At 34.7% G+C, this 12,336-nt stretch overlaps 1 protein-coding gene across 1 annotated transcript in view; it reads right to left on the reverse strand.

The window, feature by feature from the left end:
- The window catches only part of DPH6 (diphthamine biosynthesis 6), a 192,343-nt gene that overhangs the window by 33,420 nt on the left and 146,587 nt on the right, over positions 1 to 12,336 (reverse strand). Inside the window, exon 14 of the mRNA XM_035327558.1 lies at positions 2,495 to 2,900. Coding sequence (XP_035183449.1) covers positions 2,495 to 2,900 — 406 coding nt within the window. The remainder of the gene's footprint in view (positions 1 to 2,494; positions 2,901 to 12,336) is intronic.

A 12,336-nucleotide genomic window follows, 5' to 3' on the forward strand; every position in this document is an offset into this window, starting at 1 on the left:
AGACATCCAAACACTCAGAATATCTTATATATTAACACTTACTATATCTTATACCTCTACAGAGACAGGTATGAGCAAGTTCAGGCCACACCTGGAACTGAAAAGACACAAAACAGTTCTATTTTGGAATCCAGAACTGTTTCCTTTTGTGACTTGCCACAGTCAGAATCATGCATACACAAGCATGCCATAAGCAGAACATGCTTATTTGAACTCGCCTAGAAACAGAAAAAAAATAATCATTTTTTATTCTAATCAGGCAATGAAACAATCTTTTGGGTAATGTAAACCATGCCATTTTTCCTCTCATGGCACTGAATCCAAATTTAGGGAGAAGGTTGAAAAGTTAACGGGTTGCTGTAAATGAAGCCTGAGAACTACTTTACAGCTAAATACGAGCATAGGAATAAAACTGGAAAAAGTGTGGACATCAGAGCTTAATAATCTACAATACCTTAGGCTTGTGTTATAGGCACATTAAAATAGTGTAAGATTCAAAAGAAGGTGTGATATTATTTCTGGTATATTACATCTATGAAGCATACTAAAGGACACGTCTGCAGTTGTTCTGATGGACAAAACTAAATACTGCCAATAAGAACTCTGAAGACAAAACAGATTATTTTTATCTTGCTTGTGTATGCTGTCTAGGGCATAGTGAGATGAATGGAAACATCTTGGAGACCTTATAAAGTGCTCGTTTACCTGACAGTTAACATATATGTGTGAGTTAAATTATGTGAAATATGATTAAAAATAGTACAAAAGACAGTCAAGGATATATTTCAGTAATAGGCTTTGGAAAGGTGAGGACACTGGACACTATTTGCCTTTCAAGGCTCCAAGAACATGTATTAGCAGGACACTTAAATATATCTGTTTCTTAACAATATATTAAATTAGTTTTCTGATTCAAAATCATGCCATGTACATATATAAGACCCTTATATTTAATTGAAGCTATCAAGACACTTTAGCAGCAACTGTTTTAATACAAGAAATTATTTTTAAATAGCACATTTCTTCTTCCTATAACATGAACTTTATGGAAATGTTTCCTTAGTAGACAAAAGTTATTTTTAAATTCTTTATCAATGAATTAGTGCTACTTTTAAATTTAATGTATTCTATATATTCTACAGATTGCAAGGATGTACCAGTGAAGATAATGATTAAATTACTATAATGATAGGAATTATTATGACAGTAGAGAGAACAGAACACAACCAGAATGAATATATGAAAATCACAACAACTTTCTATATCTATGCCATCAGTAATGTAACAAGAATCAAACTGAATCACATTTTCATGCACGCAATTTACACATTATATTGAGCAATATATCTAATAAAGCAAATTAAATTTATTTGGAAGTAATTATTTTATGGCCTGAGAAATAACAGAAAGAGAGCAGGCAAAATGATAATGTTAAGCCCATGCCAGAAACATGTTTTATCAGGTTTCCTTTTAGCTCTTAAACAAGTTGTAGTAAAACAACAACATTCTGTCAGACTATATGTTCATTCTTTGCTTCCTGGATTAAATATGCTTATTCTATGCCACATTTTTATAGCTTTCAATTCCTGTACTTTAAATCTATTAAACAATGTCAAGTTGAATTTTCTTCAAAAACTGCTGCAGGTTAAGAAAAAAAATAGGACAGTAGACTATTTGAGGGCTAACATTTATGTCAGCTAATTAATATGGATCAGTTGTGGTTTGCAAGGATTTTTAAAGTACATGCATGTTTGATACAAATATAGACTAAGGGTATAATTTAGTTCCTTCTCAGATTGATAGCAAAGCTCTTACTGATTTCAGTACAAGTATGGTCTACCAGTTTGGTATGTCTGACAGATAAAAGAAGCTTTTGTGCTCTTGGGTAAAATTAGTTTTCCCAAATTGATTACAGCCCAAAATAAAGATGTACATCCTAAGAAATAATTTATAGTTGCAACATTATATTTATTGTCCTGTACTCTCTTTACTTGGTAAGTGAATGAAATTTTGAAAAATTAAGTACTGGGAAAAAAAAACTGTAATTTTTTTGGTTTGCAAGGTCAACTTGACTAAACTGGTAACCAGAAACCAGTCCATGTTAAAACTAGGAACCCTCTTATACGGAGGATGGAACACCATTTCCTTGTTTCAGAGCATTAATATTTCATCAATATGTCTCAAAAGAGTGCCTGTTTGCACAAGGGATTTGGTTATTTAGTTCCAGATCAGGACAAAAGTGGACAACCAAATGGACTATTGTTCAAAGATGTTTTAGCAAAAGATTCACGATCCCTGTGTTAGACCATGAGGCTGCCAGATTTCTCAGCATTTTCTCTTTTTATAGAATCATAGAATAACTCAGATTGGAAGAAGATCATCTAGTCCAACCTTCTGCTCAAAGTCAGGGTCAGCTGCCATCAAACCTTCTGCAGAACTAAAACAAATTACTTTATAATTAGTATTAAGACATGTTTTCTATCAGAAGTCTTACCTGTCTGTAGTGCTCCAGCATCAAAAATATCCTTCTTGAAGAAAGCTCTAAAAGACAAAGGACTTGCATTGCAGTCTTCTGAAAGTTTCTCAACTGCTTGTCTGAACACAGAAACTACGTCATGAAGAGGTCCATCTAAATCAAGCTGAGAAGCAGATGGAGAAATCAAGCTCAGGCATACAGAGATTGAAGCACAAGATGCAGAACTGGACTCCACAGATTCACAATCAATTTGGAAGCCCTCTGATAGCATCTTCATTGCAAAATGTTTTCTCTGAGGTGGATCATCAACTACAGCAATAACATGCCATTCAATGGCAGCATCTTTGGGTAAGTGAGAAACAACAACCACAGTGAGCATCCCACACTCTGCAGCTATGTCATTATATGTCTCCAAATCTTCAACCTAAAAGAGAAACAAAATATTGTGCATATTACACAACTGGTAGAAATTAATGTTAGAAATTAATGTTGCTCTTATTCTGATGATATATTCAAAAAAGTATGTGCAGTACAATTATTTCATTGAACCTGTTTTTTCCCCTAAAGTTTCCTTCTTAATGAAAAGTCATTTTGAGCAATTAAGAATTTGTCTGATAGTTAATATTTGCTCATTTTTTTCCTTTCTATAATTTAAAGAAATACTGCTCTTAATGCTCTTAATGTACTTAGCAATGAAAATTTTTTTTTTTTTTTTTTTTTTTTTGCATATGCTAACTTCTATCAACTAATATGGACAGAATGGACAGAAGTTCTATTCTTTGAAGCATAGAAATGGCAGGATCCACTGAAGCAACAGCAGTGAATTAATAAAAAATGCAGAGTTATTTTAGAAGTCAAAATACTAAAGATACAGTTATATACAGCAAAGATACAGTTCTGAACAGCAGAATGGTCTAAACACACCCTTTTAAAAGATAAGAACATTTTCTTACTTTAAATTATTTTTACATCAGCATCTAATTAGCTTATTTGGTAAGCTAACTGAGTAACTGACCTCCTTTAACTCTAATGGCATTAAAGAAGTGGGAGAGGCTTTCTGCTTAATTCCTTGTAAAAGTTTTGGTATAAATCACTTTGGAACATGTCAGCAGGTACTGGAAGTGAATAATATGTTTCAAAATACTGAAATGTTCTTCCATAAAACAGAGGAAGAAATTGTCAATTTGCAGCCATTACAACCCAAATTAATTGTACCTAAGTACATTAAACAGTATTATCCCTGAATTTTAGCAAACCTAAGATGAGTTCATAAAATAATCTTGTCCCTGTATTTTTGCAATGTATTTCATCCTTTTTGATCTGAATACAAAGAGGCCTCAGAACTTCAGATGAGGAACACCAAATTGCAGTGGGCTGAAGCCCAGCTGCCCAGTCAGCAAAGCACCAGGCAGCTGCTCACCTGCTCTTTCCTGCCCCAGTGGTGCAAGTAAGAAAACCCATGGATCAAGATCAAGACAGTTTGATAAATTAAGTAATGATGAGGAAGAAAGGAAAAACAAAACAACAACAAAAAAGAACACTCCCCTAAAAAACAACCATGAACCAACCAACCAACCAACAAACAAAAAAGACGCAAAAGCAGTCCCTCAACACCTCTCACAAGCAGACTGATGCCCAGTCTGTCTCTGCAAATGGGTACCTTTCCAAAACCCCCTTCCCCTCAGTTTTTATTGCTGCATAAGATGTCAGCTTAGGTCAGCTGTTCTGACTGTGTCCCCTCTCAGCTTCCCTTTAAACCCAACCTACTTGCTGTGTAGGCAGCCTGAGAAACTTAGAAGGCCTTGATGCTGTGCAGATACTGCTCAGCCATAACTAAAATATGGGTGTGTCAAAGCACTGCTTTGGTCACAAATCCAGTGTACAGCATCATAAAGGCTGTTATGAAGTATGTCAGCCCCATCCAGGCCAGACCCTGTACACACATTTAGGTCTGATGTTAACTTATACTTAAATTCATATTCTCATACTCCTATTATATGACAATGTCAACTTATGGAAAGCAACTCAAGTTTATGATATATATGTACTCTCTAAAAGGATTAATTTACATTATTTTTATCTGCTTTTTGAACAAACACATTTCCATTTGAACAATTTCAGGTATTTATTCCATACAGCAGGTATTTTTTGTCTTATTCATTCCTCCATTTTTTTAGAGAGAGAATACACTGCGCATTTTTAAGATTAGTGACTTACATCATCTTTGTGTACACAGATAATAACTTTTTTATATATACCAATTTGCTTACTCTGCAGTATATAATGGCAATATTGTCCATTGCCTGACCTCTGAAAGGAAAAATAATAACAAGGCAAAATTGTCATTTTACCTAAAGTCGATAAGGCCATATAACTCACAGTACCTTCAATTCACAAGCTCAATTTTCATCCACTTGCTCTCAACTTTGAGAGGAAGAAATAATGACAGGTTACAAGCACTTTATTTCACAATTCACTCACAAGGTTATTGACAAGCATTTTCCCCAGAATGTCTCTGATGTTTGACCCTCGTGAGCTGTTTACATGAAAAATGCACTTACTTCTATATTAATGACAGTGGAGTCTAATTCTATACCAAACATGTAGCAATTGCTTTAGCATTTCTGTTTTTGATATGGAAACAAAAATAGGGATAATTTGTCTCAAATTGCAGTCACTTCAGTCATAATAAAATCTCACAGAGTACTGTTTGCTTTCAGTACTTTCATTAGGCAATCTGGGGCTGTTATTAAGGTACCAACACATAAATGTTATATTAGCACTTAACAGGAGGAGCACAGTATTCTCCTCTAGGAGATGAATTCTAACCTTGTCAATATAATTCTGCTCTGAGTGCTGTAAAACAGTTTGAAAAGATGAAATACTGGAGCTTTGCACTGAGGAAAAAAAAAAAAAAAAAAAAAAAAAAAGTCATGCTCATTCAGGCTTAAAGGCCACTTTGCTGGCCGAGGGTGCTGAGGTACTGTTTAGAAAAAAAGTCTAGAGAAGCTCTCTCAGGTCACAGCAAGCACTAAGACAAACTTTGCTCCTTCCCTGTACTTGTCTTAGGTTGTTAAATCAATTACTTCCTATTTCTGCTTGCCTTCAGCTGCCATTTAGAATATGAAGAAATCCATGAAAATTAAGGCCAGGAGAAAGTACATTTCCAAATTTAACAAACGAGATGAAAGACTGTTCACGGTGCAGCTGTACAGTACTATAGCACTCATAACCTTTAACTTCAGAGTTTGCGCAAAGCACAAGTGATGGAGCTACTGGGGACTAAAAATCTTTCATCAGCTGCTTCAGAATCATACAGAAATACTTCTAACAATGACCTCTCCTGACTTATTTTCAAGAAATCACTGACATTTATGTTGTACATGGATTTGAGTTGTCTTTCAGAAATTTACAACTGTCTTAAGTAGCTGAATATCTTTATGATAGCCTGTCTAGTACATGGGGATGAATATATGAATTCTACTGAGAAATTCCAAAGAATTCATAAGAAATCATAAGAAATATGATATGAATATAACAATATGTTAGTATTAAGAGTGAAAATAAAGAGGAATTATATCATTACTAAGTTGCTCTTCACAACTTAGTCTGCACTTCCATCAGTGAGACAGCACTTTTGGCAGACAGCCATGGTACTACGGTACTATGGTTTGCTATGGTAAACGTGTTTTTAGGGTTGTTGCACAAGGATACTGCTGTAGATTGTTCTGTAAATGAGCACAGGTTTTGACCTAGAGCTTTTTTGAGTTTTGTCTTGAAAAAAAAAGCAAGCATAAATTGAGGTAGAAGAAAAAGCAGTTTGGCTTGCAATTCTTGGAAAAGAAGTGACAAATAATTCTTGGGCACCTCTGTGAAATTCTTTTTAATGAGGGGTGATAAAACAGGGCCAAGCATGGTTAAAAGCAGAGGTTTCTTAAGGTATGTATGATCTGACTTTTACAAATCTTTACAAATTTCATTAGGTTGTAGGTGTAGCTGCTACTAAAGATATTTAGATAAACACTTAAACAGTTGCTTCCTAGCTAAGAATTAGCAGTACTCAAATGATTTTCAATTCATGGGAGAGGGTGTGTCTGTTAAAGATTCCCATTTTCACTTGTTAGCATTTCCACAGAAAATTTAATCCTTTTTAAAAACAAATATTACAAAGTAACTGTACCAGCAATAATTTGGATGTCATTGGAAAAAAATAACCAGATTGTACAAGCTCAACAGCTGACTGCTGAGATAATATGGAGACAGATGCTATTTCTGTGCTACACTTTTACATGATCTGATTTAAAGAGGGCTGGAGCAGGAAGCCAGGTAGCACCCGTTTGCTGTGCAGGAGAGAACCTCTGAAAATAAATGGATCTGCAACAATGCCTTCTTCCAGGAATGGACGCAAACTGTATTGTCTCAGAGATCACATTATGACAGGACTCTGATTCTGTCATGCTCTGAAGTGGTAGATCCCAGGACAAAGATGTGATATGACAAATGATTTAGAGAATGAGACTCTCTTATTTACCTTTCGTTTTGTGATACCAAACTAGATTGATGCCATATTGTGGTGAACGTTGACAAGAGTGCCATACTATACTAAGTAATGTCTTGGAAATTCTTCATGGACTGGTTAATAAAGAATCACAGCAGCTGACAGGAGTCAGAAAACAAGTAAAACATTATGAATTGTTAGCCAAGGGATAGAGAAGATAGTAGGCTACATTATGCGACTGTAGTAATTCACAGTTCATCTACACCTTCAGTAAGATATACACAGAAAATGTTCTCCAGCCTCCTTAAGGAGGATCTAACAGAGGTTTACAAAATCATGCATGATATAAAAAGGGTGGATAGGGATAAGAACTGATTTTAGCGCATGCTTATCCTTCTGTACAAGAGCTACGGATCATCAAATTACATTAGTAAGAGCATGGTTGCAAAAAACACGATGTTGGATGACACTTAAATTTCCTTGACAGAGAATGCAATGGTTACAAGAATTTTATGTGGATTCAAGGGGGACCTGAACAAATACTCAGAAGACTGAGTCAGTGGGGATTATAAGAGAAATTTAAAATTCCTAGTAAAAAATAATTTATTTTATACAATAGTTAATAATAAAGAAATTAATGATTCATATAACTATTAAAATTATTTTTATTAATTCTAATATGAATTAAAATAGTTTGAGGTTGGGAGAAGATTAGGGTGGGTATATGGTTTTCCTGTATTTACTGTTTACATCTGCAGATGTGAAAAGAAAAAAAAAAAAAGAAAAAGAAAAGAAAAAGAGAAACAAAAAGAAATAAAGAAAAAAAGAAAAAAAGAAAAAGAAAAGGATAAAAAAGCTTCACCCCCCCCAAAGCAGAATCACACAGAGAACTGCTGGAATCCCACTCTTAAGGGGCCACATATATTTTTAATCCCTGTTTATACTGAGAGACAGCAATGTTAGCACAGACAAGTAAACCCAATTTCCAGTGCCAGACAGTGCTGAGCAGGAGGTTTGCCTTGTTTAGGCACCTGCCACTGCAACGCACACATCTTGAGCCCATTACCACAGGAGCCACTGAGACAGTCAGCTGTGTTTTAACTCCTCTAATGAACTTGTGCTGTGGATGCTTAACTCAAATCTGCAAAAGTATAAGGACAAGTGGCTGGAAATAGAACAGGTTGAAAGGCAAGGCTGAAAACTTACTGAAGGCCACAGTACTATAGGTAACAAATGGCATCAAATTCAGTAAGGTATCTAATCACAAGAAAGGAGAATGGGAACTCTCACTATACTTTATAACCATGTGTAGGTCGAAAAAAGAGCTTGGTAGAAACATGCCTTAGCTAAAATTTCCATGAAAATGTTTAAAATACAAGCCCTTTCAGATGGAAGATTAACAACAGAGTATGTCAATTCATTTTTTAGGTTGTAATTAACCCGTATTTCCATATTAAAGTATGGCTAGCTGAACTGCTGTGTGCTTAATTCTTTCCTGAGCTTTGTTCAGATACAAAGGTTATCATGTTGCTTACAGTATCATTGAGCCCTTGCATTTTTTAGGCCATAGTTCTTAGTAAAAATACACTTTATTTTCATGGTATGTGCTCAGGGAAGCTACAGAATACTCTTACATTAATGAATGCCTAACACTTCAAAACAAAGCTCCAATGTTATGAGCGCAGTTAAATGAAAAACACTGGGCTGTAGGGGCACAAACTAGCCTACATAGAGTGAGGTTTTAAAAGTGCTAAGCTTAAAAGAGACTTTCTAGAATTTCTACAGATTTCTAGAATCTGACTAGTAGTGTACTTTTTCATTTTAAAAAAATTAAAATCTAAGTCAGACCTATTAACACAGGAATAATAAGTATGGGACAAACCTATATTCAAAGCATTTTATGAGCATTTAACTATTTTACTTAATTTAGTAGAAAAAGGTACACATTTCAGTTATTAACATTTATTATAGAAATTTGCTTATTTTGACTATCTTCCATTTGTTCCAAGTGAGAACTATTCTTTTTATTGTGTGAGTAAGGACTAAGGACTACCTACCTCACAGCTGATTATGGAATGAGGCTATAAGAGACAGAGATGAATGCGTAATTGCTATCTCTACAAAGAATTGACTCAGAGAACAAAAAGAAAGATACTGTGATGTTACTTTTAGAAGCTGAGTTTATGAAAATCTTCTATGGTATGCATTATTACACCATTATAGTGGCAAGATTAACGTGCCTTTAAATAATACATTTAAAATTTCTTTTACACTGCCTGCATAAAACAGATTGCATCAAACTCCTGAGATCCAGTTCAAGCTTTGCTAGAGAGTCTCTCACAACAATAGGTTTATGACTTTAAAAAGTAAAGATTCCACTAGGAAAACTGCATAAGAATAAAAATGTCAGTTCCTGAAGAAAGTAGGATACAAGCAATCCTTTTCAACATCCTAGTTCATCTAATAAATAGGCCACATACATTCCTCATGTAACACTCCTGAATTCAAAGAATGAATAGCACAGTGTTTTATAACAATAAAATTGTTAAGACTTTTTGCAAAGCTTACAAATATAAAAATGTCTGATGTTTATTATTCTTTCCTGAAATAAAACAGTGTATTTGCTGCATGCCAAAAATACACTAACACAAGACTGGCGGGCTAAAAATGAGGTCTTATAAACCTGAATATTTATAGTGGATCAAATATAGTTAATATAAAAAGAAACATTTTTTTCAGATATTATAGTCCTTGGTACTCCACAACTTGTTGGACAAGGATGACAGTAGTTCATGTATCACCGTGTCATGTAGAAACTATTTTTTACAGTGTCAGCTGGAACATTGAGCCTATTGGTGTTATCAGCCAACACTTGGTTGGTGTTACCCAACAGGGAGAAACTAAACAAAGCAAGGTTCTACTTTATTTTTTGTTTCAGTATCTGATAGCCCATTTTGCAGAATACTTTTCATGCAGTCTTTACTGATCTTTCAGAAACAGAAACAGAAAAAAAAGGGAAGTACATACAGGAAAACAAATATGATTTTAGAAATTTAGGGGCAGTACGACTTTTAGGGTACTTTTAATAAATTTGTGTAATTCTCAAGAACTTCAAATTAATGTGATCTCAATATAATATTTTCACAAGCTGGCATTTGGAAAAAAATATTGCATGCAGGTACAGCAGTGATGCAAAATAGTTATTAGATATGAAGTAGTCAGCAATTAGCAAGCCAAGTACAAAAGGCAAAAATGGGTAAAGAAAATGAGCACCCTTCAAATTGTATTAGAAAGAGTATAGAAAATCTGAAATCTATACAATATATTGCTGACTATTATTAAGATTTTTCAAGGTTAAAATCTTATGGTAGCTAACCAAATATGTCAAGAAACAACTACAAAAATTAACTTACATAATATAACCACTAACACACCAGTAAGCATTTTTAGGGACCAAATCACAAAACAAATCTGATAAATTTAATTTTAGAAGACAAGACAGGTTTTTTTTGTTTGTTTTGTTTTGTTTTGTTTTGGTGTATAAAGAATATATTAACTCTGCAGAATCAAAACTTTCATGACAAATGGTATATGAATAGTATTACTGCAAGTATATGTAAGCTTTATAAAAAAGACAAGCAAATGGAGAAGCCTGTGAAAACAGAAAGCAGTCATAAAAAAACAGATCAATAACTATATATGATCCATAGTTAATATCACTCAAACAGAATAATTTAGCAACTTGGTATTCTTTTACCCTTACTGTCAACAGAGGCTTCAAGAAGTGGTATAAATTTTCTTCATTTCTGTGTGATAGACAAAAGCTTAGCTGAAATTAAAGACATAACCTTAAAAGCTCTGTTTTGATTATGTTTAGTACATAAAGACGTCATTTGCTCGTTAATTTTGTTTCTCTTTTCTATTGTTGGATCTCTGGAATTTTTTCCTTTCATTTGGGACACTGAGAAGGCACACTGCAGGCTCTGTGACATGATCAAACTAAGAGCAATCAGTATCGCATTTCCATTAAGACATAGTCAGCTTTGAACAAGTCTCTAGAAGAAATAAACAACTGAAAGCATGAACAAAGGCCATATGAAAAGTCTGTACTAACTAGGCTAACACTTCAGCTTTTTGGGTTACCAACATAGAAGTTTCCTTGAAAAATAAGCTCAAATAATTACTTGTTAGATTAAATTGAAAGGAAAAAAGAAAATATAAAGTGGCCTGTAGAAAGAAAGACCTCCACATGTGTAGTAGTCGAAAAGAATCTCCTATGTAAGACTGAGACTTCCATTTTAGGTTAATTTATCAGGAAAGTATCAGAATTTTTTCTATCCCATTATCTAACAGCACAGTCTCAACTGCCCTTTGGACTTCAGAGTTGTCAACTATCTCTTGAATTTTATTCCATCTCTCTTCAAAATACATTTCATAATGTTATGTGACAATTATGCCACCATCAGAGCAAAAGAAAGATCTTAAAATGTTGGACAATTAGCTATTGGAAGGGTGCAGTAATATCAAACGGAAAACATACAACACCATTTTTGTATGTTTTAGGTGTGTTTTCAGACACCGCACTGAACACTCAGAGGAAAACACGTTCAGAGGACTGTAAGGAATGTGTCTGGACACATTATGAGCACTATCAGCATAGCCATCCAAGGGGCACAGTACCTGAAATTCAGAATTAGACAATGACTATTAGCTTTAAAAATGCATGTGACTTCTTGAAGGAGAAGATTTTTCCTCTTGCTGTTCCCTTAATTACCCACACTGACACGTACTGAGACAGATTAAATCTCAGTTTTGTTTGTTATGGTTGTTTGCTTGTTTTCTTTTTTCTGGAGGACCTGTTTATGGCTGCAGCAGAAAGATTTTGGTAAGCAAGTACTCTGATGCAATATGAATGTCTTGTTTGCAGCCTAATTATGGGTCAGGAAGGGATTTCCACTTTTGTTAAACACATAAAAGTCTCAGGTTGTTTAGTTTATTCTGCAGAATTAGTCACAGATCCTCTCACTATCACAGCATTAGTTAGGTTGGAAAAGACTTTCAAGATCATCAAGGCCAACCATCACCCTGACCTACTGAGTTCCATCGCTAACCATTGCCCTTAATGACATGTCCACTCATCTCTTAAATTATCTCCAGGTATGGGGACTTCCCCATTCCAATGTCAGCCCGTTCCAATGCTTGAACACCCTCTTCATGAAGAAATTCTTCTATATGTCCAATCCAAACTTCCCCTGGTGCAACTTGAGTCTGTTGCATCACGTCCTGTCACTTGTCATCTGAAAAAAGGGACTGGCACCCTCTTCCCTTCAGGTAGTTGTAGAGATGAGGTCTCCCCTCAGCC

This window comes from Oxyura jamaicensis, chromosome 5 (assembly GCF_011077185.1).
Source record: "Oxyura jamaicensis isolate SHBP4307 breed ruddy duck chromosome 5, BPBGC_Ojam_1.0, whole genome shotgun sequence".
In the NCBI taxonomy this organism is placed as follows: domain Eukaryota; kingdom Metazoa; phylum Chordata; class Aves; order Anseriformes; family Anatidae; genus Oxyura; species Oxyura jamaicensis.